Consider the following 25,666-nt stretch of genomic DNA (forward strand, 5'->3'; position numbering starts at 1 on the left):
ATCTATCTTCTAAGATGAACAGTCCCAGTCTTTGTAAACTCTCCTTGGATGGAAGCTGTTCCAGCCCCTCGTCATTTTTGTTGCCCTTCTCTGTATCTTTTCCAGTTAGAATATATCTTTTTTGAGATGGGGTGACCAGAACTGCATGAAGTAATCAAGGTGTGGGTGTCCCATGGATTTATGCAGTGATATTTTTGGTCTTATTATCTATCCCTTTCCTAATGGTTCCTAACATTCTGTTCGCTTTTTTGACTGCCGCTGCGCATTGAGCGGATATTTTCAGGGAACTAACCACAATGACCCTTTCTTAAGAGGTAACAGCTAGTTTAGACCTCATCACTTTGTATGTATAGTTGGGATTATGTGTTCCAATGTGCATTACTTTGCACTTATCAACACTGTCATCTGCCATTTTGTTGCCCAGTCACTCATGTTTGTGAGATCCCTTTGTAACTCTTCATAGTCAGTTTTCATAGTGAACACTGGTGCTGCTCAGAAAGCAGCCCCAACTCTTTCTGGATATCATGGGTCCTGCAATTTTTAAATAGAACTAACCCCTCATCATGCAAACACTTGAAAGCTAAGCCATTCACAGAGCCAAATGATACAGCATGATAAAGAGATGGATGGGTGGAAGGGAGACAGAGCTCAACAGCTTCCAAAACCAGACACACTTTTGTAAAAAAAAAAAAAAAAAACGAACAAAAAAACCCCAAGGCTTTTGGGTATGTTTGTAACTAGGCAGGGATTGGCGGAGGCACTGTCCTGGGGGAGTGGACCCAGAGCTGAAGATATTAACCCTTCCTGGCCATGCTCAGGGGAGCCCATCCCTTGACTGCTGCTTGGACAGGCCCAGGTGTGTGAGGGCTGAGGCATTGTGTCTCGTGGGCGGACTTGAGTACACTGTGATTCAGAGCAAAGCTTCTGGCCCTGCATAGATCCAGCTCCTCCCACACACAGAGGAGAGCCCCACCCTCCTTTCAGTGAGTGACCAGGTTTCCCTCCTGCACTGAGGGGCTGCTGGGCAAGGGCTGACAGTGTCGCTCTGCCACCCCTGGGTGGGCATGGTGCCCTCTGGCAGGATGGGGTGCAGCAGGGGCTCTGCAGGAGCCTGCTTGTTTCAATTCCTCTGTGTGGAATGTCCTTGGGGAAACACCCCCTTCCTCCAGCATCATGCCAGGATGCGTCCCTCTGCAGAGTAGGCTGGAGGGCCCATCCCCTGCCTGGCCAACTCTGGGGGAGCCAGAGGAGGGCAAGGCTGTCCTTGTAGGGGCTCTGTGTCTTTGCCTCTGGCACCTCATCTGCCTCAGCTATCGGACAGCGCCGCTCCCCTGCAGGGTGCCACCAGCCACTGCTGGCAGGGATCACTGCTACTGGGTTTCCAGCCCACATGGACCCATTCATGGCTTTACCCAGCTGGGTGATGGGTCTATTAATGCATCACTAACGCACAGCCAGCGCCCTGGGATGCTGCAAATAGGGGCAGGCTGCAGCCAGTGGCAGCCTGTCCCTGAGCCTGGAAAGCCCCTTTCACGCCAATCAACCTCTGCTCTAAACTGCCGTGTAGCAGCACAGTCAGGAAGGTAACTCTGTTCCTGCCTCATGCCACACCCGGGTCCCCAGCCTGTCACCACCAGCCGCTGTTGCTTTCCATGCAGACACGGGGGTGGAGGGGAAAAGCAGAACAGCCCTCAGGTAAGAGGTGTCCCCAGCAGCACATGCACTGGGAGCTGAGGGGTGCCTATGCCGAGGAGGTGCAGGGATAGAAAATAAGCTCTCATGGCTGACATGCACTCAGTCAGCTGCTTTGGGAACACACAACACTTAGCAGGAGAATGAGACAACTCCCTGAGACCTCACCGAGACTGGAGGGTGCCTGGCCTCAGGCAGGCACCCACAGCACTTCCAAGCGGAGCCTGCATCCCTGTGCTCCCTCCCACGTCACACAGCATGGATCCAGCGCTTAGCAAATTACCCACAATGGGGGAAACTAGAAGGCACTGAGGGATCCTGGGCTGAGCCAAGTCAGAGCAAGAACTTTGGTGCTGGACCAGAACTCGCGGGAGCAAGTCCTGGCAGGAATTCCCAGCACAGGGTCTGCAAAGGGCAGGGATGCGATGCACAGGGGATGCCCACAGCTGTGGCAGGGCATCCTGTTGTGGAGATGTTCCATTGCTTGGGGAGCAGAGAGAAAGTTTTCACAACTGACGATCACCATCCACAGGATCCCAGCCTCTGGGAGCAGTCCCAGGGAGAGTGGAGAGAAGCCTGGCCCTCTTCACCCTGTGCACACACCTGGGCCAGAGAAAGCTGATCACTGTGGTTTCCTTCCCTGGTGGTTTACAGGCAGATCGCTCCGGCCCCTGAAATCACTTTCTGATTCAGGTGCACATTTACGGATCAAGAGCTGCGGAAGTGCCAGCATGCTCTGTGGGGTGAGGGGGGGCAGGGGGCTGCCATGGGATGGGAGGGGGCTGCTGTGCTCAGAGCACCTGGAGAGGAATCACATGAGATCATAGAATCATAGATCAGGGTTAGAAGAGACCTCAGGAGGTCATCTAGTCCAATCCCCTACTCAAAGCAGGACCGACACCAAGTAAATCATCCCAGCCAAGGCTTTGTCAAGCCCAGCCTTAAAACCTCTAAGGATGGAGATTCCACCACCTCCCTAGGGAACCCATTCCAGTGCTTCCCCACCCTCCTAGTGAAATAGTGTTTCCTCATATCCAACTTAGACCTCCCGCACTGCAACTTGAGACCATTGCTCCTTGTTCTGTCATCTGCCACCACTGAGAACAGCCGAGCTCCATCTTCTTTGGAACCCCCTTTAGGTAGTTGAAAGCAGCTATCAAATCCCCCCTCAATCTTCTCTTCTGCAGACTAAATAACCCCAGTTCCCTCAGCCTCTCCTCATAAGTCATGTGCCCCAGCCCCCTAATCATTTTTGTTGCCCTCCGCTGGACTCTCTCCAATTTGTTCACATGCTCTCTGTAGTGGGGGGACCAAAACTGGACGCAATATTCCAGATGTGTCCTCATCAGTGCTGAATAAAGGGGAATAATCACATCCCTCGATCTGCTGGCAATGCTCCTACTAATACAGCCCAATATGCCATTAGCCTTCTTGGCAACAAGGGCACACTGCTGACTCATATCCAGCTTCTAATCCACTGTCATCCCCAGGTCTTTTTCTGCAGATCCAGGGAGACACACATGCAGTGCATTCTAGCCCTTTGAGTAGGGGGCCATGACAGGCCAACTCCACGTCTCACTGCCTGCCATGCCATGCCCTGCCAGGTGCGAATGAAGAACTTCACAGCCTTTTCCAAATAGGGAATTCAAAGTGTAATTGAGCCTTGGCTGTGCAGAGCAGCTGTCCAGGTGCGCAGCAAGGGGTGCAGCATGCATAACAAGGAGAGATGGCCCCAGGAGACATGCTGCAAGGCAGCAATCAAGTGAGAGGTAACTAACTGTGAGACAAGCCCCATCATCATCATCATCAACAAGAGGAAATCACAGACGACTGCACCAGGGCGATTTGGCTGAGCCTCAGTCCCAGATCTCAGCTTTAGGATACATTGCACTGCCTCACTGCTTGGGTAAGAGGCGTGCATGGCAGGGGGTTGGGGGCCTTCTTAAGAGCCTTCTGGGGCCTCTGAATCTATAGGCCCAAAGTTAGAAGGCTCCTGCTAGGGCGGGGATGCTCACAATTAGCACAAAACACAGTCACCTTAGCAAGGGTTCAGGGGGTGAGGGTCAGCAGAGCTATCTAAACAAACAGGCTTAACAATCCAGACCCTGCCAATGGCTGTGATGCAGAACAGCCCACACAGGTCCCAAAACAGACTGCTCTGGTGTCTCTCGTCTCTTCTCTGGAGGGTGCAAGTGGAAACCAGCCAGCCCCTCCCAAAGTGTTCCATCCATTTCATCTTGTGTTTCGGTTTAGAAAGAATCAGGCTGCAGCACACCCAGGACAGCCAGGGCCAGGACTCCTGGGTTCATCTCCTAGCACTGCCATTGATTCTCTCTGGGACCTTGTTCAAGTCGCTTAGGCTGACATTTTCAATTCTGTCCTAAATCTGGGTGACTCCAGTTTTAGGGACTCAGCTAGCGACCCCTCGGGCATCCAGAAATGGAGGCATCTGAAAGTGAGGCCCAACTGGAAAATGTTGGCCTTTGGCAAACTGTACAACTATCTGTCTGCAGAATTATCTACTATACTGGGGTGAGAGTAGCAGCCGTGTTAGTCTGTATTCGCAAAAAGAAAAGGAGTACTTGTGGCACCTTAGAGACTAACAAATTTATTTGAGCATAAGCTTTCATGAGCTACAGCTCACTTCATGAACTTCTTTTTGTGTATACTGGGGTGGGCGCTGTCAGCTCATTCATGATTTTCAATAACAGGCTTTGGGGGGAGGTGCGAGAGAAGGATCAAAAAGGATCAAAAAGATTATCAGGCCGAACTGTGAAGTCCTGATTGAGGCAAAACTCCACTGACCCCCACAGAGATGGAGTCCTGAGTAACAGCACGAGGGTGTCGGGACTCAGCCCGTGGCTTCTGTCTGATGGGGCTGAGAGGCGTCTGTGATGCTGGCGGACCAGGTGACAGCTCATGCCAAGGCCCCTAGGTCTCCAATGAATAAGGACAAATACATGGCTGGAGCCAGTCTGGCTCACCTGGATGTTAGTGCTGTTAACATAGGGATTCGAGTTATAAACATGTGTTTCATGTTTAAACTTTATGAAAGCCTTGTAAATTGCTGCATGCATTAGTCTCTGTATCCTATGTTACACAGTGATATTTAAGTTTGTTCTAACTGTAAATCACCAGACAGGAAAAAAGGATTAACAAGGGTGAAATACAAGTTTCCAGCTGGAGGTATTATCTCCTGCCCAACAAAAGAAGGCCCATAAATACCAGACAAACCATTGTGGAACATCAATGGACAAAAGAAAGTTGATTGCTTCCCGTTGATTTTCCCCCGACAAAAAGGAGACATGCAACGGAATTCCATCCAACAGCTGAATTTGCAACTCCAAGTACAAGGGGGAAAGGAATAAAAAGCCCTATCAAGGAGGAACTGTCTCTTTTATGCTGTTTGGACTCTAAGGGGCAAGAATTGCTCAGCATAAGCAAAAGATCCCCACTGCTTGGCCTGGGTTAGCCCCAAAGGACATATAGAGCTTGCTTATTACAGAGGCTTTTAAACTTAAGACTGTAACTCGTGTGTGTGTAGGTTTATCTGCTTTAACCTTGTAAATAACTCTCGTTTCCTTTTCCTATTAATAAAGCTTTAGCTACTTTATTACAGGATTGGCTACAAGCATTGTCTTTGGTGTGAGAGCCTAGGTGCAATTGACTTGGGTAAGTAACTGGTCTGAATACTGCTACGATTCTTGGTGGAAGGGACCAGCTATCACAAAAGTAGGCTCCCCTACGTAGCACAAGAGACCAGAGTGCCCAAGGAGGACCGCCTGTGACTCCATGGTTAGGTTGTTATGGGGCCCGAGGAGTTCACACTTGATAACTTGTCGGTGAAATCAAAGCACAGAACTCACAACCAATGTGAGTTCTGCGCCCTGGTTCCTAACACTCTGTCCCGAGGTTGGTACCCATGCTCTTGAGCCACTGCAGGACAGCTTGACAATGGGATTTGGAATGGGATCAGCACCTGAGAGGTGGAGGAAGGGGAGGAGGATGTGACAGCCAAGATAAGGACACCAAGGGACTTGGATTTATTACAGACAACTGTGCACTGTTGGCTGGCACAGCCCACGTCAGGCAGATCAGTATTTCTGCCACTAGGCAGGTGAAGAATGGAGTCTATTCTAGAAACCATCTCTTTGGGCCTGACAGGTCTTTAAGATGACATCTGAGGGGTATGCAGATTTTCCCTGTTTGTGTGGAGTTTTCCTTTAGTTGGGCCAATTTGTGAGTCGAGCATCTGGCCACTTGCCATGCACATCCCCTTCTCGGCCTTTAGCTGACATAAACTGGGGGGATGGGGGGGAAGCAGGGGAAGGAGAGGCAGCCTGGACAAGGCATGTTTTACAATGGGCCACAGCGTCACATTGCAAGAAAGGCAGAATTATAAACCATGTCAGCCACTTCCAGACCTGCCCCCGAGGGCAGGGAACTTCAAGGCATCACAAAGGCACCTGCTGCCCAGTCCTGCAGCTCCCTGTGGTACCTGGGAGACGGGGCTTGAGGAGACATGAGACCCAAGGTCACCAAGAGATGAAGAGAGGCAGCCTCAGTAAAATGGGGTCACTTTATTTCATTGGCAAAGCTCCCCAGCACCTGCTATTGCATGGGTGTCTTGGAAATGGGCACGTCTAGCCCAGCATGCCTTGCAGAAAGCACCGGGGGGGGGTGGCAGCATGGAAGCAATGTTTGCCTCCACAGGGGGTGCAGGTTAGACACAGTCACAATGGTCCAGACTGGTGGAAGCACCAAGATGGCAGGGAATCGCGAGTACAGCATGCAGGGAAGGGACACACCTGCTGGAATCCAGGGATCTTGCAGCCAGAGGCAGCTCAAGCCTTGGTCAGTGATTTCCTGGCGATTTGGGATGAATGCTGAGGAATCAAAAGGAAGTGCTTCTCACGCCCTGTCCCGGGAACGTAGCAGCCCCTCCCACGCCCTTCCCCAGGAGCATACCCTAAGCCCCCTCCCTGGAAGTTCCCACCTCCCCCCCACCAAGCATTAGCCAGGTTTGCAGCTGCTCAAAACCCCCATATCCTTCCAGCCATCTCAGCTAGGCTCAGACTGGTAGCCGGGGGAGAGGGTCCCTGGGCACATCAGAGGGCTCTGGCATGGACACTCGCCATTTATACCATTCTGCGTGAGCAGCTGTGTCATAAATATAAAGGGAAGGGTAAACACCTTTAAAATCTCTCCTGGCCAGAGGAAAAACCCTTTCACCTGTAAAGGGTTAAGAAGCTAGGATAACCTCACTGGCATCTGACCACAATGACCAATGAGGAGACAAGATACTTTCAAAGCTGGAGGGAAGGAGAAACAAAGGGGCTGAGTCTGTCTGTGTGATGCTTTTGCCGGGGACAGAACAGGAATGGAGTCTTAGAACTTAGTAAGTCATCTAGCTAGAGATGCGTTAGATTCTGTTTTGTTTAAATGGCTGATAAAATAAATGGCTGTGCTGAATGGAATGGATATTCCTGTTTTTGAGTCTTTTTGTAACTTAAGGTTTTGCCTAGAGGGATTCTCTGTGTTTTGAATCTGATTACCCTGTAAGGTATTTACCATCCTGATTTTACAGAGGTGATTCTTTTACTTTTTCTTCAATTAAAATTCTTCTTTTAAGAACCTGATTGCTTTTTCATTGTTCTTAAGATCCAAGGGTTTGGGTCTGTGTTCACCTATGCAAATTGGTGAGGATTTTTATCAAGCCTTCCCCAGGAAAGGGGATGTAGGGTTTGGGGAGGATTTTGGGGGGAAAGACGTTTCCAAGCAGGCTCTTTCCCTGTTATATATTTGTTAGACGCTTAGTGGTGGCAGCAATAAAGTCCAAGGGCAAAAGGTAAAATAGTCTGTACCTTGGGGAAGTTTTAACCTAAGCTGGTAAAAATAAGCTTAGGGGCTTTCATGCAGGTCCCCACATCTGTACCCTAGAGTTCAGAGTGGGGAAGGAACCTTGACAAGCTGCTTCCCCAAGCAAAGTCAAGCCGACGTTCCCTTCGCAGCGGTGCCGCCCCTGTGGTGTGCCTGGGCCCAGTAGGGAGCACAGCCACCCTGCTCAGTTGCTTGAGCATCTCAATGCCCAGCCATGTCATGTTCCCCTCGGCTGCTCACTCTCTTGTAGATTTCAGTGTCTCCTACTTATTAATTAAGGGGATTTTATTGCACCTTGTGATGGATTAGTAATGGCTCTTATCTGCATTTACAGGAAGTTGCAGGGGACAGAGCGGGGATTGAACAGTCCCTTAATTAGCAGCCAAGCAAATACAATGCAGTGAGATCATCTCCAGAGATCATCAGGGCCGGATGTTGCCCTCCACAGCCCCACTGGAGACGGGGGTATAAGAAAATGGCTGGAAAGGGCACCTCCAAAGTAGTTGTTATCACTTGAAAAAAACACTATTTACTCTCTGCTGTATACAACGCTCCCCGATGAGCTGGGAAATGAACCTATTTTCCTACTAAAGCGCATCACATGGGCATCCAGGTGTGCTATTTTTAGGGATGTTCGTAAAGGCAAGCTGCTTTCTGGCTTGTTATGGGAGGGTCTGTCATTAGCACTGTCCTGAACATGCTGGTTTGTTATGGGATGATCTCTCTTGAGCACTGAGTGGCACACACAAGAGCAGCCGGCGGAACCCAATCCCCCATGCTACTTTCAAGGCTGGGCTAGCAAGGGGATCAGTCGAGAGGGTCATGGTGGTCCCTTCTGGCCTTAATGCCTACGAATCTACTATTGCTGTTAACTCTTTAAAGGCCAGGCCCGAAACCCACTAAAGCCAGAGGAAAGGCTCCCGCTGACTCCAGCTGGCGGTGGATCAAGCCCTGTAAGAAGGGTGCTGTTTCAAAGGGAAAGAAAGAGGCTTCTTGCATCAAATCCAGGCACTGTGAGCAGCTCTCGCTGCTGTGAAATGTGCAACTACGGACAATGGCTCCCCTCCCCCTGGTTATCTAATGGCAGCATCACTCCGGAGCCAACCCCAGCTAGAGAAACATAACTCCACACGTCACCTTGCATCCGTCGCCGGCCTCTGCCGCCAGCGAGCCTAAGCAGCCCGGGGCCGGGCCAGCACTTGGCTCCCAGACTGGTGGGCAGCACCCATTTGCCAGGGACCTTGCCGCCCCACACTGCATGGAGGCACCATGGATTCACACCGCCACCTGGCACTACTCGGCTGTGTGCTAGGCTGACGCCTCCTCCAAAGCCACTGTGCACCGTGGCTAACAGCCTCCAGTGCCCACCCACGATGAGTCCCATTTCTCACAAACAAAACCGCTAACGAATCCCAATGCTAAACATGCACGTTTCCATGTAGCGTCCTGACAAGCTACACCGCGGCTCGAGAGAACAGCACCGTGTGCAGCACACGCTGTCCAGCGGCACCTGTCCAAATCTCCACGGTGGCCCCTAGTTTGGAGGGGAATAAAATATTGCCCCCAAGGTAGCGAAGATTGCTGAGCACAACAGGGCAAATGCTAACCACTCATCCTCCCAGCATCCCTGCCTGCCAGAGACCAACACAGGCCGTGCCAGGCCAGACCAGACTGGGAACCCTTCTAGTCCAGTATCCATCTCCCACAGTGGCCAGGGCTGGATGCATAAGGGGAAGGGGCAAGAAACGCCACTGGGGCGCATTGTGGAACAACCTGCCCTTGCAGGATATTCTCTCCTAACCCATTTGCCCATAGACTGGTCTATGCCTGAAGCCACAGGGTTTATAGCTCTGGTATTTTTATTCCTACCTAAGGTACCTGTTGATGTTCTCATGCCATATAAGTGTTCAATCCTCCTTCAATTCTCCCTGAGCTCTTGGCCTCAGCGATACCTTGTGGCACTGAGTTCCATAAGCTAGCCATGTGTCACCTAAAGTAATCACTTTTTATCAGCTTTAAATGGGTTGCCTTTTGATTTCACTGAATGCTTCTGTGTTATCTGGGGGATGTGGCTGATCTACCCTCTCTGTGTCATTCATTATTGCATTCTCTGCCCTCCTGTCCCCTCTTGTTCATCGCCTTACTGCAGCAAACAGTCCCAGGCTTTCTGATGTCTCTCCACAGAGAACTCTCTTCCTCACTCGAATAATTTTAGCACAAAGATGGGTGATGTGTCTATTTTGAGATCAGGTGACCAAAAGTACACAAAATACCTCCAAAGGATGGCATACCATTAATGAACAAGAAGGCATTCTGGTTTCTTGGGGTTCTTTTCTGGATCCATTAACATGCTGCCTGCTGGTGCACAATGAGCAGAGGTTTCTTTGGAGGGCACAGAGTTACAGTCCATCTAAAACCCAGCAATATGAATGAGGAGATGAAAATAATCCATCCAGTGCACACTGCTTTGCATCGATCAGCTCTGAAATTCCTCTGCCATTATATTGCCCATTCACCAACCTTGCTTAGTTCCCTCTGACAGTTCTCCTCTCTTCTCAATTAACCTAAAGGCTTGTGTCATCTGTGTACCAGGGTTTTGCCACCTCAGAGTTCACACCCCTTTCTAGAAAAGTCATCAATCCATTATCAATCCCAGTCCCAGGACAGATGCTTGAGGCCTCCGGATGTTAATGTTCTGCCAGATTGAATACACAATTCTGTATTCCTACTCTCTGCTTTCTATCTCTCAGATAGAGTGAGAGGTAACATTTTGTCATGGATCAGAAACTATGACCTTAACAGCCCCTTGTTGGGGACCTTGGCAAAAGCCTTCAGAAAGTCCAAACATCACCCACTCCTCCTCTGGCTCTGCTTTTGATGACATGCTCAAAGAATTCTGCAGACTGGAGATGCCCGGTTTTCCTTTACAGAAACCATTAACTCCCATCACACCAGGATCATTCCAGTGTTTTTATACCTGTCTTTAATTATTGCTTCCCAGTATCTCTGGTGCAGAGGGACAGCTCACTGCCCTAATTCCCAGGGCTGCTCTTAGTTCCTGTCATTTAAAGGACAGGCAAACATACGCTGCCTTCCAGCCCTCTGGCACAGCAGCTGATTTTAAGGAGAGATGGCATATTTTTTCTAGCTGCTCATTCTCAAGACCCATCAGCATGCTCAGTTGGACCAGCTGGGCCTGGTGACCTGTGGGTCTTTGATTAATCCGTTTGTTCCAGCTCCTGTTTTTGCGATGCTCAGTCTCTGGTAAGGTCTCATCTTTACTACCTGGAGATAGCAGATTTAGGGTAAGCAGCCCCCAGCACTCTCTCTGGTGAGGCCTGATGTACATTAAATCGGAAGATGGACAGGTTAGTAACATGATCTCATTGACAGACAGAGAGCTGGGAAACAGAGGTTGCAGGCCTGCCTTTTCAGGGATGCTCAGCACTCACCACTCAGTGGTAGCTGCAGGCTCTCAGAACCTCTGCTTGTCAGACTCTAAATGACCTGTCAGTGACAGAGCTGGGCCTGGAACCCAGGCCATCCAGCCCCCATGCTCTACCCACTAGGCCACACCACCTGCTAGTGTTGAAACAGCAGCATGTGCTTCAAAACTCCATCTCTCACCCACAGGCATGGAGTGGAGGCCAGTGCATGGCCACACGGCCCTTGGGGCTGCTTGCCAGAGGATATGTGCTCCCTCATGCTGAGGGGGGAGGCGCACTGGGGCTGCACTGCAGGGAAACTTGCACAGCTCCATCCCGACTGTTCCCAGAGATTTCTGGATCTGTGGCCTCAAGGCTGCACCTATTACCACCCCTCAGATCCAAATTCATCAGAACAACAACGTTCCCCACAGAGATACCCAGTGGCGCAAGCAACGAGAATGCAGCGGGGGAGCTGCCCAGACACCATCCCAGGGCATTTACATCGGAAACACACCACCTCCCAAGGACATGGCATTGGCCTAGGAGAGGAGAGAGCCTGTCCTCTGGCTGCATTCCATGCCTCACACTCATGCAACGAGCACTGGGCCAAGCTGCATGCACACAGCACGACACCTAGCTAGTCCTTATCCCAGCATTTGCTCCTGAATCGCTACAGAGCCTGCTCTCCTGCAGAGCTGGCTGGCCCCATCTCCACAGAGAGAGCAAATTCCCCATCTTTGCGGTGTGTGTGGTGCAAAGAGCTCTCTCCTCCTCCCTCTCACAAAGCAGACACAGACATCTCTTTCTACCAGTGGGATACTGCCTCTCTCCAGGCACACATGGGTTACACACATCCAGACGATTATGGCAAACAAATCCATGGGCCATGACCTAGCAAATGCTCTGGGAGATGGCTGTCTCCCAGCAGCATGGCATGAGCTCCCAGCTGACAGGCTAGAATCCCCGCATTAACTGTAAGACTAGCCAAGCACTGGGAAAGCCAAAAATAAATCCTAGTCGAAGAAAAGCATTTCACCCTGGAAGAACCTGTCCATGTGAAGCCAGTTGCTCCTAGGTGGCTACCAAGGGGCAGGATTGGCATCATTTATTCAGCAGCTGGTGCAGATATATCTCTCCGACCATGCTGATCCCTCGGTACAATCCGAAAGGCAGAGGCTGGCATTCAGAGACAACCCCACTCCTCCAGCAGGGACACCAGAGCCCAGACGGCCACGCTCCCACCACACACAGGCAGTCAGCTGTGACCCACCCAGAGCCCATGAGGCCAGGTTTTGGGGAGCGGCTCCACTCCACACAGGACAGGAGCTGTGTCGGAGCCAGCGTCCCCTGAACGATGGGGACCAAAGTGGGGCTGGGGACGCTGCTTAAATAATTTCTGCCTAATTTCCAGGCTTTGCGTTTCAGTCAGTGAAGGACATGGCAGCAGCACCAACCCCAATGCGTCAAAAATCATGGGTGTGAGATTTTTTTAAAACGCCTTTACACAGACAAGACAATATTGTTTATTTGCCTTCTGGGTTTTGAGCCTTCAGGGGCCACATTTTCCAGCTCTTCTCCACAGCTGGGAGGGCAGAAATGTACTTTGCATTTTGAAATGCAAGTGGAGAACTTCCCAGAACCTCAGGACTCCAGGAGCTGGGGCTTTAAGTACAACACCACTCTAGGCCAGAATTGGCCCCAGTGCCATTGGATTTGCTGCCAGGGCCAGACGGGAGCGAGGGGCCCAGCAGAGATGGGGAGGCAGAGGGACAGGGGCGGGGAGTCAGTAGAGAGGCAAGTCTGGGCTGCTCCCAGATCACCAGCCGTGACAGGGTTTAGTGGAGATCGTGTTCGAGATGTGAAATCAGGGAGTGACGAACTATCAACCTGCAGCAAATGGCATCCTCCACAGAGTTTCCAATTCACAGCTCTCACCACATGGCGGGTGGGGTGGAGGGGTGCAGAGCCAGGGCTCCCCAGCTGGGCGGAGCATGGGGAAGGAAGCTAGGTCAATACCTAGGACCCAGCAACTGAGCAACACCGGGGCACCTGCAGGTGGGTTGCTGAATGATCCAGGCAATGCCTGGGCAGCACCACACTATAGCAGGGCCACATACTCCCCAAGTCGCAGAAATGCCCCTCAAGAGCTCCAGCTTCCCTCTGGCCTGCAGGCGGGGAGGGTAACCTAACACCACCCCTCCCCCCACGCCCCCCCACACACACACTGCAGGGCTCTTTGGAAGCAGATCCTCAGAAGCCCGGTGCCTGGGCAGAGCACATCCTGGGAAGGGCGAGGGCAGTTCCAGTCACTCCTGGGAGACAGCCAAGCCCCTGCAGAACACCCAGCCTGGTAGTTCACAGCATGGAGAGATCCCACTCAGTTCCCCTTCCTTGCCCTACGCACCCTTCCGCTGCCCCCTCCCCTGGCAGGCTACCGGGGATACCCGCCGGCTGAAGCGGCTTTCCAAGACTCCCCGCAGGAGGAGGTGCCGTGTTCCCCAAAGCGCCCACCCGCAGTGATGGATGGAGAGGGGCCACTAATAGGCCATCTCCGCATCAACTTCCTTGTGCCAGAGCAGTTCCTGTGAGCGGTTTCCCACAATCCGTCATTGCTTGTGTGGTTAGCATGAGTACGCCGCACTGCGAGGTGCTGCAATTACTGTTATTAATTCCTCCCTTCCATCAGGAGATGTTTGCTGCAAATTGAGAGAGGGGGAGGGGAGAAGTTATCACTCTCGCTAAATCAGGCTCTGACAAAGAACTGACAGGTGTGCCAGAAGCGGGTGGAGCCGCGTGCTGCGGGGCTACACACCTGGGTGGAGGGAAGGGTGCACCCTCCAAAGATCCAAGAGTGCACACTCCAATAATGCTTCCGCATTTCCTGGGCGTCTCAAAGCCTGGGGCTGCAGGAAACCTGCCCTCTCTCCCAGACAGTGACAATCGGTTAATAGATTGAGGAAACGCCTCTGGGACTTCGGAAGGTCCTCTGCCTCGATCGTTACCCTCCTCATTCTGGTTTGTGGCCCTCAGCAGCCTAGAGACTCTAAACCTGGTCTGGAGTCTCGGAGAAAGTCTTTGGTTCTTTTATGGCTTGCCCAGGGATTTCAAACGCCAGTGGCCCAAGGTATCTAAAGCCCCAGACATTCCAGGCAGAGGCACCTTGGGCCGGCAGCACATTTGAGGCAACATGGTGCTGACCCACAGCATCTCCAAGGAGGGGGCCCGGAGCCACGAAGCCCATTTTCCTGCCCATCCCTCCCTTCAGAGCACAATAGTGAGGAAAGCCACTATGCAGCTGCATGGGATGTGGTCACATCTTTGTACTGGCTGTGCATGTAAAGGGTGCTCTCTTATTTGTGTAGGTCCTACATGCTCATTTCTTTCTCGCTGAGCATAGTGGATCTAGTGCCGTGCAATACTCTGCAGAGGATACCACCCTTACTGGACTCAGAGAGCAATACTCAGCCAGGTTTGCTGCTGGGCGCACATGCCCCGCAGATGAGCCAGTAATGATTTGGGATTTGTCAAATGCATTTTGCAAATGAATTCCAGCCTGGGGCTGGGCAAGCCAGCTGTAGAGGGGGCGGGCTAGGAACTGACTCTGGGAATGATCCCTATGTAGTAGGGCTATGTGTGACAGACAGGAGACATGATGAATATAAATCACGCACGGACTCTAGCGTGTGTCCTTCTGCTCCAAAGCCACCAGCCTCTGCTGTGCCAGCTACAGGAGAACTCCCTTAGTGAGCAGAACTAGCAGGTTTGTTATCTTCTCTGGGGCCCCATCACTCTCTTATTCAAACAAAGACCCCCATCCCCAGCAAGGGCCATTCCTCCCTAGTGCCCACAGTCTCAGGAATAAGGCCCTGTGCTTGCTAAGGGCCAAAGTCCGCACATGACACTACCACCCACCCTGATTTTTGATAGGCTTGTTCTCCCTTCAGGGACCCTCTCCTCTCCGCTATCCGCAGCTTCCGTCTCGCTCTGCTCTCAATGGCTTGGTGCCCCAGGGCTCTGGAAGGCTCTGCCCATTGGCAGAACACAGGCCCCTCCACCTTCTGGTGCTCTGATCCCCACTCTACAGGGGCATGCAGCCCAGCGACAGGCAAGCAGCAGCCCTGCTCAGAAGAGGGCCCTGCAGCTCCCCAGTTCGCAGATTGGCACCAAGCTCCAGGGAACACACAAGAGAGGGAGGCCAAACTGACCCAGAGGCCCCCTGGCTCCTCTGAATGGGGTGCGGGCTGCAGCCACCCCTCTCAGTGGGTCAGGAGAGAATGGGATCCAATGGGCAGAAATGAAGTGTCTCCCCGGGGTTTCATACAAACAGCTCCAATGCGATGAGCTGTTTGTAGGCAGCTCAAGTAGACTCCAGGAGTGGTAAATAAAAGCTTTCTGAGCATTTCCCACCTAACCAAATGGCTGCTATTGAATTGTTTGGAGACTGCAGACATACCCATCCAGAGTGCACAGACTAACGTGTTCCCTCCAAAGGGAAAGGCACAGATAGCCCTCTAGTGTAAAGCCAAAGCTAATAGCATGCGTATTGGCATGGAAAACACTAGTCACTGAAAGGCGCTTGCAGGGGGAAAGAGACGTTTGCAGAGAGACACAACTTGTGCTCCACAGCCAAACTACAACTTCCTAGACCCCTACGCAACCTCTCAGCTGGTGGATGCCCAGGGAAACATCCCAGGCATAAAGTTCCCTGCAGCTTTTCGACTATCACTTACATGTGCAGAGAGAAAGGGACCGTTAATCTCGATATTTCCTATTACAGTCTCCAGCGCTGCCTTTTGTCTGTGGAGGCACATAAACTGGACTGCTGAATTCACACCTTGCTCCACAGCCCGACAGTGGCCCCTAGATGCACAGAAGGGTGGGGAGCTGAATTTAGGGTCTCCAGAGATCCTCCGCCACATTGAAATCAGGCTGAGCTCACACCTGATCCACACACACATTGCTGAATTCTGCACAGGGTGCGTGTATCCAGGTCTCATCATTACTCCCATGCCTGAGAAAGACACACAATTAAAATCAATATTTAAAATAATCAAGTAAGCACAAACCACCGTGAACAGCTACACAATTCACTCCGACAATAACACCCGGGCTGCGGAGTCCAGGGCTGTGCAGCAGTGCTGAGAGCCCAAATCTGCCATAGTCTTCAAAATCTAATGAAAACACACCAGTTTTAAACACTTTCCCAAACAGGGCTCACAAAATCTGGCACTTTGATGTGAACGCTCCCAGTCTCAGATTAATCAGTCACTTTTACTTTCTCTTTAGTAGCTAAAGACGCAAATGAACTCCCAGCAAACTGCACAGCTTCAGGAGAAGAAATCAGCAGCCAGATGGTTCTCAAAAAACCCTTTATTCTTACCAAAAAAAGGAGCTAACCAATTTCCCCCATAGAGCAGAATACAAGAGACAATTCCACAAGCCAGGAAAGTGATTTTCAAGTGCAAATGTAAAGGGCCGATTTCTTTCTGTAAGAGCACTACACACACCTAGGGCACAATATAAGTAATAAATAGCAATAATAACTGATCAGTTACTTCAAGGCCACATTCTTGCTGTGTTCTCAATGCAATTTCCCTACACATCCAGTGAAGCAAGGGAAACATGAGGTTTAAATATTAAGTGTAAACAATCATTTGCTTCCAGTTTGAGAAGCAGCATGTGAGTAAAAGGGAAAGTGCAATTGTTAAGATGCAATGAAGTTAAAACATCCATCTAGGCTAGTCTCAGGAAAGGAAAAACTATTGAGCTTTCATCTAGGTGGGGACGGGGGGATGACTAGATGGAGGAGCAGCTGGGGGATAAAAATTCCAGGAAATGTTGTGAACTTGCACTGAAATATTTGAATTAAAGAAAACGGTGCAGAGTTTTGTGAGTGTATCTGATCAGTTGGAATATTAGCAAAGTTTGTGGCATTTCTCAGGTTTTTCCACTCTGGGCTGTTTGCCAAGCAATTCTGCTTCAATTAACAGTGAAATGGAGGAACATGCTGGCTGGGGCAGTGACCTACCTGGCAACAAATGAGCCTCATGCGCAGCCGGACCACAAGAGATGGAGAGTCTCCGTGACACCCCAAGCAGGGAGGCTGCTAAGCGGCTGCCCCATCTCTAGCACAGCCCCGGATCCCGTCCGAGCCTCGCTGGAGTGAACAGGGCCATAACTCCCAAGGGCCAGTGCGGCCCATAGCAGGCCCATGCAGGTACCTCCACTGTGACCCCCGCAATCAGCCACCCACCAGGTCCTCCTTGGGGCCTGAAACAGCGCTCGCTGAAGCTGGTGGAGAGACCCCCTTTGGCTCCAGTGGGCTTTGTCTCAGCACCCACCCCACCCAAATCCCACTTAATTTCCCTGGCGCAAGGCCAGCACTAGTTTTTGCTTCGCCAACCTCACATTGTCAAAAATCACAAGCCAGGCCCTCAAAACACCGCAAGAGGGACTTAAAAATCAAATCTGTGGGCTCCCTATTTGTCTTCTGGTTCTTGAGCCTTTTGCTCACACTCGGCTCACGTTTCCCACTTTTCTCAGCAAACACAAGGGCTAGAAACTGATTTTTTTTTCCTAATGAAAGCTGAGATTTCCACCTAAATCCCCTGACTCCAGGAGCTCGGGCTTTAAGAAATCCATCCCATATCACAAGAGTTTGCTTAGCCCAAGTGAAATGTAAGGCCCTGGGGCTCTGAGAAGGACAGACCATAGGCAACAGAACACAGCTGATGCTGAAACAGCACCAATCCTGAGACTAGAATGCCACTGCTAAAGAAGGGACCCTCCCGCCCCCACGCACAGCCATGCCTGCTTCTCCTTTGGAATAACCAATACTAAGATATGAATAAGTAGTAAAGGCTTCTTTGTCATCTCCACCCCCTTTGCCCTGTGACCTCCAACCCATCAGAGAGCCTTTGGGGAGACAGGACAGCACCATTATCCCCAAATTAAAGATGGAAAAACTAAGGCATGGGAGGGTGGGGTGAAGGACACAGTCACAACGAGTCAATGGCAAAGCTAAGAATAGGATGTAGGAGGCCCAGCTCTTGGTGCCCTTCTAACAATGGAGCAGATATGAACAGTCTGAGCATGTGCAGAATGCCCACGTACACTGTGTCTGGCTAAGATAGACATAGAGTGCCCATCATCACAGCAGACTGCACACACAACATGGCCGTTGTACACACTGGATTTCATTCATCGCTACTCCAGCTTTAGGCCAGGGTAAATGCACTGAAATCTATGGCATTCTACTGGCCAGCACAGAACTGGAGTTGAGCAGCAGTCAGCCAGGGGCTCGGGATATATAATTTGTGCAGGGGACTCAGGCAAACATAAGAAGACCCAACTGCAGACATAGCTGGGGGGAGAGGGAGCCTGTATTAAGTCTTGACTTTTTTACACACATTCTGAGACTCGCCATTTCCTGCTTTACACTGTTTATTTTTTCAGACCAACATTTCATGGCTCTCCTTGGCCGCTGGCACCTCCCAAAGCTGGATCAGTGAATATTGAAGGGGGGAGGCTGGGATTTGCAGAGGGCAGAATGCCAGCCTCTTTGCTCCACACTCACTGGTGTCTGTCCAGGAGAAGCCCCAGAACTCCATACACTCAAACCCCACCAGACAGCAGCGCCCCAGAATGCAGCTCCAAACACCCACACTCAAAGCCTTTCATGCAGACATGGAAAAAATATCCACCCCCGAGCTAACCCCTGGTGCAGGCAGCACTAGGTAGATGGAATGGGAATTCTTCTGTCCACATTGCTACTGCCTCTCAGGGAGGTGGAGACCGAAGAACCCCTACTGTCGGTGGAGATTGTGTCTACACTAAATGCTCCAACACCGCTGCAGCATCTCAAATGCATTCAAGCCCTTCGTCAATTCCCAGCGTTCACAGGCCCCTGTATGGTCGCGCAGCTTCTTACGGTACCGACTCTGAGAGGCACAGGCTGTCCCTGCTGCGGGGTGTGCCTCCTGGATAAATCAACTCCTTTAGAAACAACAAAGGAGGCGTTTGGCTCCTGGATCTCCGAGATGCGTCTTAGTGAAAGCAACGGCAGCAGAAAGCATTTCAAATCCAGGGGGAAGCGAGTACACACCTAATTAAGCCTACTCCTTCCCCCCCCCCTTTGGTCTGCTGTGCAGTGTGGATAGCATGCTTGTGCTGTACTCACAGCCTCTTGAAAAGGAGCCACTGTACAGCAGAACAAGGAGCTGGCACAGGAGCCAGGCACATTGTGTTCACCCTGGCTCAGAGCTCTAGTCTCTTCATTAGGGATGTTGGCTCCATCCACCCTCCCAAGCTTTCTCCAGTCCAGCCAGCAACAACCCACTCCTCACTTAGGCTCCAAGCCCCGTGCTTCTGTCTCAGCTCTTTCTGCAAGCGAGAAGTGGCTCTTCGGGAAGCAGCACACACCGATGCAGACGGCGGGAGTGTGCCCAGGCTCCCTCGGGAGCACAGGAACATGCAGCCGGGGCGGCTTACAGGGGAGATTGCCTGTGCTTTGCCACTCACACCGGATGCTGCCACCACATCCACAAGTACAGCAAATAGCAGCAGCAACACGGCGAGGAATGCACACCCGACCAGAGCGTTTCTTGGGCCCCTGTTCCCCAGAGCTCCAACTTCACATTCATCCCTTCGCTGCCAGTAGCTCCAGCCTCTAGCTTTTGTGGGTTCACAGTAATCAGATGCTACTGGAGGGGCAGGTTCTGCCTAGAAGCAAAAGTGATCCCTGGTATAAATCCCTGAAGTCAGTGCAGTTACACCAGGATTGCACAGGAACCTGGCCCGTATTTCAGCTGGAGGAACACATGCAGAGGGTGACTGCCAGACAGCCGTTTCTACTCTAACTTGTCTGCAGATCCTGGCTGGTCCTGCCGAGCAGGACGCGTGTCACATTCTAAAAGGGGAAGGGATCTCGGTTCCATTGCAAGCTGCCTTGTCCCTCCGTCCCAGCCTCCCACACACTTGGGCCTACAATCTTCTCCTGCCTAGGCTCCCATGAGGCTCCGAGTTGAGGATAGCTCAGAGCAGCAGAGAGCAGCATGGAGGTAATTAACGGAGGACGTGGCAGAGTTTGAAGATGGGGCTGGAGTGTCGCATCTTATTGGTAAGCAGCCCTGGAACACGCTGCTCACGAGCTAGAGAGCTCGTGAGGGTCATGGCGGCTCTTTGTCTCACCAGATCTAATTAAATCATTTTCTAGCACAGCCTTTTCCAGCGCTCCTAGTGAGGAAAACATCACCAAACCAAGCGGGGCCATAACACCATCTGTGCGGATACAATCCAGCATGGCAGAGAGCAGCATCAAAGCACTGGGGCTCACAGAACCCTATGATCACAACTTCTGTACGTCTAGGTATCCCATCCCGGTGTGGCCCAAAGGATACAGGTTCCAAGAGGGGGCTTGTGAAATGCCATCCCCCTGATAAATTATGTAACAAAAACTGTCCTGAAAGCAATAAAGGGTCAAATAAAGAGCTGACGAATGTTACCTCCTGGTCAGAGCAATAAAATGCTGCTCATCTCCTCCATCAATGAATACGTATTCCCCAGGCTTAGTTTCTTGGGGGAATAAAGGGTTTAGAACAGCTGGTTTCCCATTGTGGGATCCTGAAGATGAATGGGGATTTCATAGGCAGACAGACCCTCTGAGCTGTAAACGAAAAGGCTGTTAACAAAGGCCTGCTGCGAGCTAAGATGGCAGAGGAAAAGCTTCACTGACCCAACTGCCCCTGCAGTGTATTTCCAGCTTAGACGGTACCTGGGAACCATGGCGTGAACTCTGGGAAAGGCAGCCTGGGCTCAGTGGGGGCAGCCAGAGCCCCACAGTTCACTCACTCAGGGCCTGATCCTGGGGAGCACGTCCTTCAAGGTACACATGGCATTTCACCATCATCTTCCCCACTCACATTTAGGACCAGCATCTGAGGGTATTCAGCACCCCAGGGGAGCAGGTCAGGGCTCTCCTTTAAAAGCCTCTGTGCACCTGCCATGCTGTATGAACAGAGGTCCTGTAGCAGTTTTCCTGTATTGAATGTCCTGGCTTTTCACGTGATGCTGATGACTGTTGGGCACTCGTGGGGGGCCACAATGCAGTGAGCATGCCCTGTGCAACCCTGCCTTCTGCCACGAGAGAGAAAGCGTTCTACTCGGGTTCTTCACTGCCCCCATCTCTGTGTGGTGCTCTCTGTATCTGGGGCACAGCACACCCAGTGCACTGACAGCTCCCTGCAATATAAGGGCAGGCAGAAAACCCACAGGTTACCACCGGATCAGTGCCAGGAGTCTGCGCACAGCCAAATCCACAGGGTGCTCAAGATACAGGCACCCATTCAGATCTAAGGGCATTTGTACACAAGGCTGTAATACACCATGGAATAGGTGATTTCTGAAACACCAATGCCTCCTAAGGGCCCTTAGCAAAAGCCACCATGACAACCTGCTCCCCAGCAGGAGCACAGTTCCGAAGAAGCTGATTGCTGTTTGGATTGGAGCTGGGATCTCTCACTAGAGCATTGCAAATAAACCAGACACCCGTGCCCTCCAAGAAACAATGCTAGGTGATGCTGGGGTCGCTCCCAGAAAGGAGGGAGCAACACAGCACAGTGGAGCCTGCACACACAGAGGGGTTATTAGAGAGAGCTGTGTCACACAGATCCCTTTGACTGGCAGCCTCAACAATACTTGCTTTCTAACACGGGTTGATGTCTTTTGATTTAAAAATTGCAACCTGTGGGTTGTTGTCAGCAATGCCCCGGAGCCGGTAGGCGTCTCTGCACCCTGCAGGATGGGAGCACGCTTTCCAAAGTGTAGGTCTTTCAGGTTTTACCCCAAGGTGACTGGAGATGAACAAGCTGACTACCGTTAGCAGCATGAGCCACTACCCAGGCACTGCCTGCTCCTGGCAGCCATCTCCCTGTTCAGCCACACAAGGTGCCAGGTAGCCCACAATATCACTGGGACTGTCTGAGCAAACCAAACAGAGCTATTCCTTGTGGAACGAACTTTTATTCCTTTGGATGGCAACAGCCCATGGGGGTTTTCTGAAAGGCCAGCAGCACTGACTGCTTATTACACACAGAGATCTTCCCCATAGTGGGACCAATTCAATTGCTAACCTACACACCAGGGTTTGTTCTCAGGCATTTTACCCTTAATCTAGTTTACTGCTGTTGACTAATGGACATTTAAATGAGACAAAGTAGGCCAAAGGAACAATTAGTTAATGATGTATTTGTCTGGCACACCCCCTAACCCTTAATAATCTCTGGCTTTCTCCCACCCCTGCACATTCACTGCAGGTTCCCTGCATCTCTAGCACTGCCAGGAAACCGCTTCCTTTCCTTCTGCCCCCCGCCCCAGCCACATGCAGTCTCTTTGATCTGGCTTTCAGTGGCCTGTCGCTCTCCCTAGCCCTTAAGGGGGAGTTCGCAAACTTTGCCAAGTCAGGAGAACTTGCATTGAAGATTTCCCTTTGTCCCACTCTTCGCCTCCCATTCGCACTCCTCCCCGGTAGGCAGAGCCAGGGATGCTGGTGACTGACCCTTCCCTTCCCTCTCCTCCCCTCCCTCTCCAACTGCTTCTCTGCTGCCCCCTCGGGGCCCTTCCCCACCCCTGGTGTTTCAATGTAACCCTCCTTTCTGGAGCTCTTGTTTCCAGCCCAAGCGCCGAGGTTTGGTGGGGGCGGTCAGAGAACCTGCTGCCTCTCTCTCAGCCCCAGCGCTCGGGAGAGGGCACTGCTGACCCCTGCTGAGCACGGAGCCCTCCGCCGGCACTGGCGGGTCTTGGGGGCTCGCTCCCCGGTTTCCCTACCAGCCATGTCTTGGCTTCTCGTCCCACCTGCCATCCGCTTCAGTGCGGTCTGCGCGCAGAGCAGATGCCCCACTTTTATCAGCTAGACCGGACCCCCCTGGGAGGCCAGGCTGCTGCTTCCCCCAGCAGCCTCTTCCCACTCCTGCTGCCCCAGGTCGGGGCGGGAAGCCCCGCAACCCCCGCTGGAGGCAGCTCAGAAGGGGGGCGGGGGGCAGCCTCCTTCCGGAGAGCCCAGATGGTGCTGGGCACACCAGCCAGCCCGATGACCTTCTGGTCTCTGACCTGGGGGAGGGGAGCGGTTGATTCCGGACCCAGGTTGTTCACACCAGCGCTCGGACTCCGCAATGGCACAGAAGCGCTGAGCCAGGTGCCAGGGGAGAGGGCAGAGCCGGGAGCCCCCCCCCCCACACACACACATCACCCATTTCTCCCTCCTTGGGGAATACAGGGTCTCCTTCTTAGCGCCAGCCTGCCCGCAACACCTCAGCGCACCGGCCCCTGCTTCCGAGCCCCCCAGTAACTTGGGCCGTAAGCCCGGCTCGGACGGCCGGGGCGGGGAGCTCCGATCGCCTCCCAGCGCGTCCCCCGGCTCAGTCCCATGTCCCGGCAGCGGAGGCGGGCGGGTCCTGGCCGCTCCGCGCTCTCCACGGGACGAAAGTTGCCGGCTGGGAAGTTGCCGGAGCCCTGCCCTCCCCTTGGCGCTGCAGCCGGGGGTCCCCGCGGAAGGGACGCGCCTACCTTCAGCTATCGCCCTCTTCATCTTAGGGGTCAGGGCAGGCTCGGCTCGGCAGGCAAACGGGCGCCGGGGTACAGTCCTCGCCAGCGCAGGCAGGTCCGCTTGCGAACTTCAGCCCGAGCGCAGGGCGGGGGCTCTCCCGCCGCCGGAGCCGGCGCGCAGCGGGGGAATGAGCCGCCCCGGGGCCGGAGTCAGCATCCAGGCGCCGGCTCCCCGCCCCAAGGCGCACGGCTGGGGCGCAGCAGCCACCGCGGCGCGCACTGGCCCTTGCGGGGAGAGGCGGCTCGGCGCGGGGTCCCTGGGAGCCGAGCGGGGCGCGGGAGGGGAACGCCGGCTGCCGGGCGGGCTGCAGCGTGCTGAATGTTTTATGGGATCATGTGGTTTGACGTGGAGGAATCAGCCGAGCTCGGATTCCCTGGCTGGAGAGGGGGCTGGGGGACAGGGCGGGGCGGCTCCGGGAGCGGGGCGCAGCGTGGAGCGGAGGGGGCGCCGCCCGCCAGTGGGGACTGGGGTCCCGGGGCTGCGGCCTGCCCCCCGGACGGGCAGGGGGCAGGGGGAGCGAAGCGGGGTCGTGCGGGGACCCCGGGCCGCGCACTTGGGGAGGGGGGATAACGGGACACAAGGGCCAGCCCGGCGCGCCTGGAGGGCGGATTTGCGGTGCAGGTGTCCGACGAGAGCCCCATCGCTCCTGGGCTCCATGGGGCGGGGGTCCGGGTAGAGCGCCATGGAGGCTGGGGGGCAGGCGGCAGCCCACTGGGGGCGGCGGGGCTGGGAGCTCGTTGTGATGCCAAGGTGCCCCTAAAGGGAGCTGGCCGGGGGCGGCCGGGATGCTCTCCCCATCCCGCACTGCCCCAGCGAGGCGGGGATGCCGCCGAGGGGCCCTGGAGCAGTGGCCCGCCGGCGGTTCTTGCCGGCGATGGGGCGGTGCCATTGACGATGCTGCGAGGAAGCCCCGTCATTGCCCCCGGCAGGGGCCTCCGCTCCCCAGGCCCTGCGCTGGCCCCTAGAGGGCGATCGCCAGCCCCCCCTCCCCCCCATGAGGGGTGGTTTCAGGGGAACCAGCGCCTGGCTGTGCCAAGGCAGGTGCGTCCATTCGTTGGTCCCGGAGCCGCCTGCTGACCCAGGACCTGCCTTTCTGGATCAGACCCCGGGGCCCTCCAGCCCAGTCTCTGGTCTCTGCCAGAGGCCAGCCCGCAGGAAGGTGCAGGGGGCCATGCAGTGGAAGTCATGAGACGCATGGATCCCAGAGTAAGCTCCTCCCTAGCCCTCTAAGTTAGAGGTCTTGCAGGGTATATATCCTACCCCAGCCCTCGGCTGTGTACCCCTTCTGCCAGCGGTGCCCACCAGGGCCAGTCGGCACAGGGTTTCTAGAGGGCCTGTTCTACAACAAAAGAATTGCTGGCTCCAGTTCCCACATTGCCTGGCTCTGGGACATTACAGAGTAACCTCCTTGATCACTCTAGCAGGTGGTTTCCCTCCCACCATACCCCACCCCAAGCACTCAGAGACCTTTGGGAACATGGAACCACAACTATCTTTATCTGGGGTGGGGGAAAAATAAACAAGGACCCAATATATATTTACCTATAAGAAATGGAGCATCACCTCCTATACGCCAGGGGTTGGGTCAGTGCCCACGTTCCAGGTAACAGATGGCCAGCGGATGGAGTTCCAGGCTCCCCCCAAACCCCTCCAGTGAGTCTGGCCTGGTCTATACTTAAATGTTAAGTCAACCTAGGCACAAAGGCCAGGGGTTTGAAAAAACCACAGCCCTGACCAGCATAGCTCTGCTGACCAGCCCTCTAGTGGAGACACAGCTATGTCACCAGAAGAGTGCTTTCATCCACATAGTGACCCTTGTTCGGGGAGGCGGTGTTCCTACATGGACGGAAAAACCCCTTCGGTCACATGCTTATGCCGGCATCGCTAAGGCGATGTAGCTACACTGATGTCGTTTTGGTCACTCCAGTTTTCGGCTGTGTCTGCACTTAAATTGCTCCCTTGGTGCAGCTGCAGCCAGTGTAGCACTTCAATGTAAATCTTGTGTGAGAAGAGGGGTTCTCCTGTTCCTGTAGCTAGCCCAATGGAAGAATTCTTCTGCCAGCCC

General features: G+C 53.2%; 1 protein-coding gene and 1 long non-coding RNA gene across 2 annotated transcripts in view; both read right to left on the minus strand.

The window, feature by feature from the left end:
• Positions 1 to 23,938, minus strand: part of RTN4R (reticulon 4 receptor) — a 130,011-nt gene extending 106,073 nt beyond the window's left edge. Inside the window, exon 1 of the mRNA XM_038373525.2 lies at positions 23,562 to 23,938. Coding sequence (XP_038229453.1) covers positions 23,562 to 23,583 — 22 coding nt within the window. The 5' untranslated portion in view covers positions 23,584 to 23,938. The remainder of the gene's footprint in view (positions 1 to 23,561) is intronic.
• LOC122456826 lies at positions 45 to 11,807 on the minus strand. The gene is made up of 3 exons (XR_006275913.1): positions 11,798 to 11,807; positions 7,574 to 7,578; positions 45 to 302 (listed from the first exon to the last, which is right to left on the minus strand). It is a non-coding gene; the product is annotated as an uncharacterized LOC122456826 (long non-coding RNA).
• Positions 23,939 to 25,666: the final 1,728 nt, after the last annotated feature.

The sequence above is a fragment of the Dermochelys coriacea genome, chromosome 15 (genome assembly GCF_009764565.3).
Source record: "Dermochelys coriacea isolate rDerCor1 chromosome 15, rDerCor1.pri.v4, whole genome shotgun sequence".
Classification (NCBI taxonomy): Eukaryota; Metazoa; Chordata; order Testudines; family Dermochelyidae; genus Dermochelys; species Dermochelys coriacea.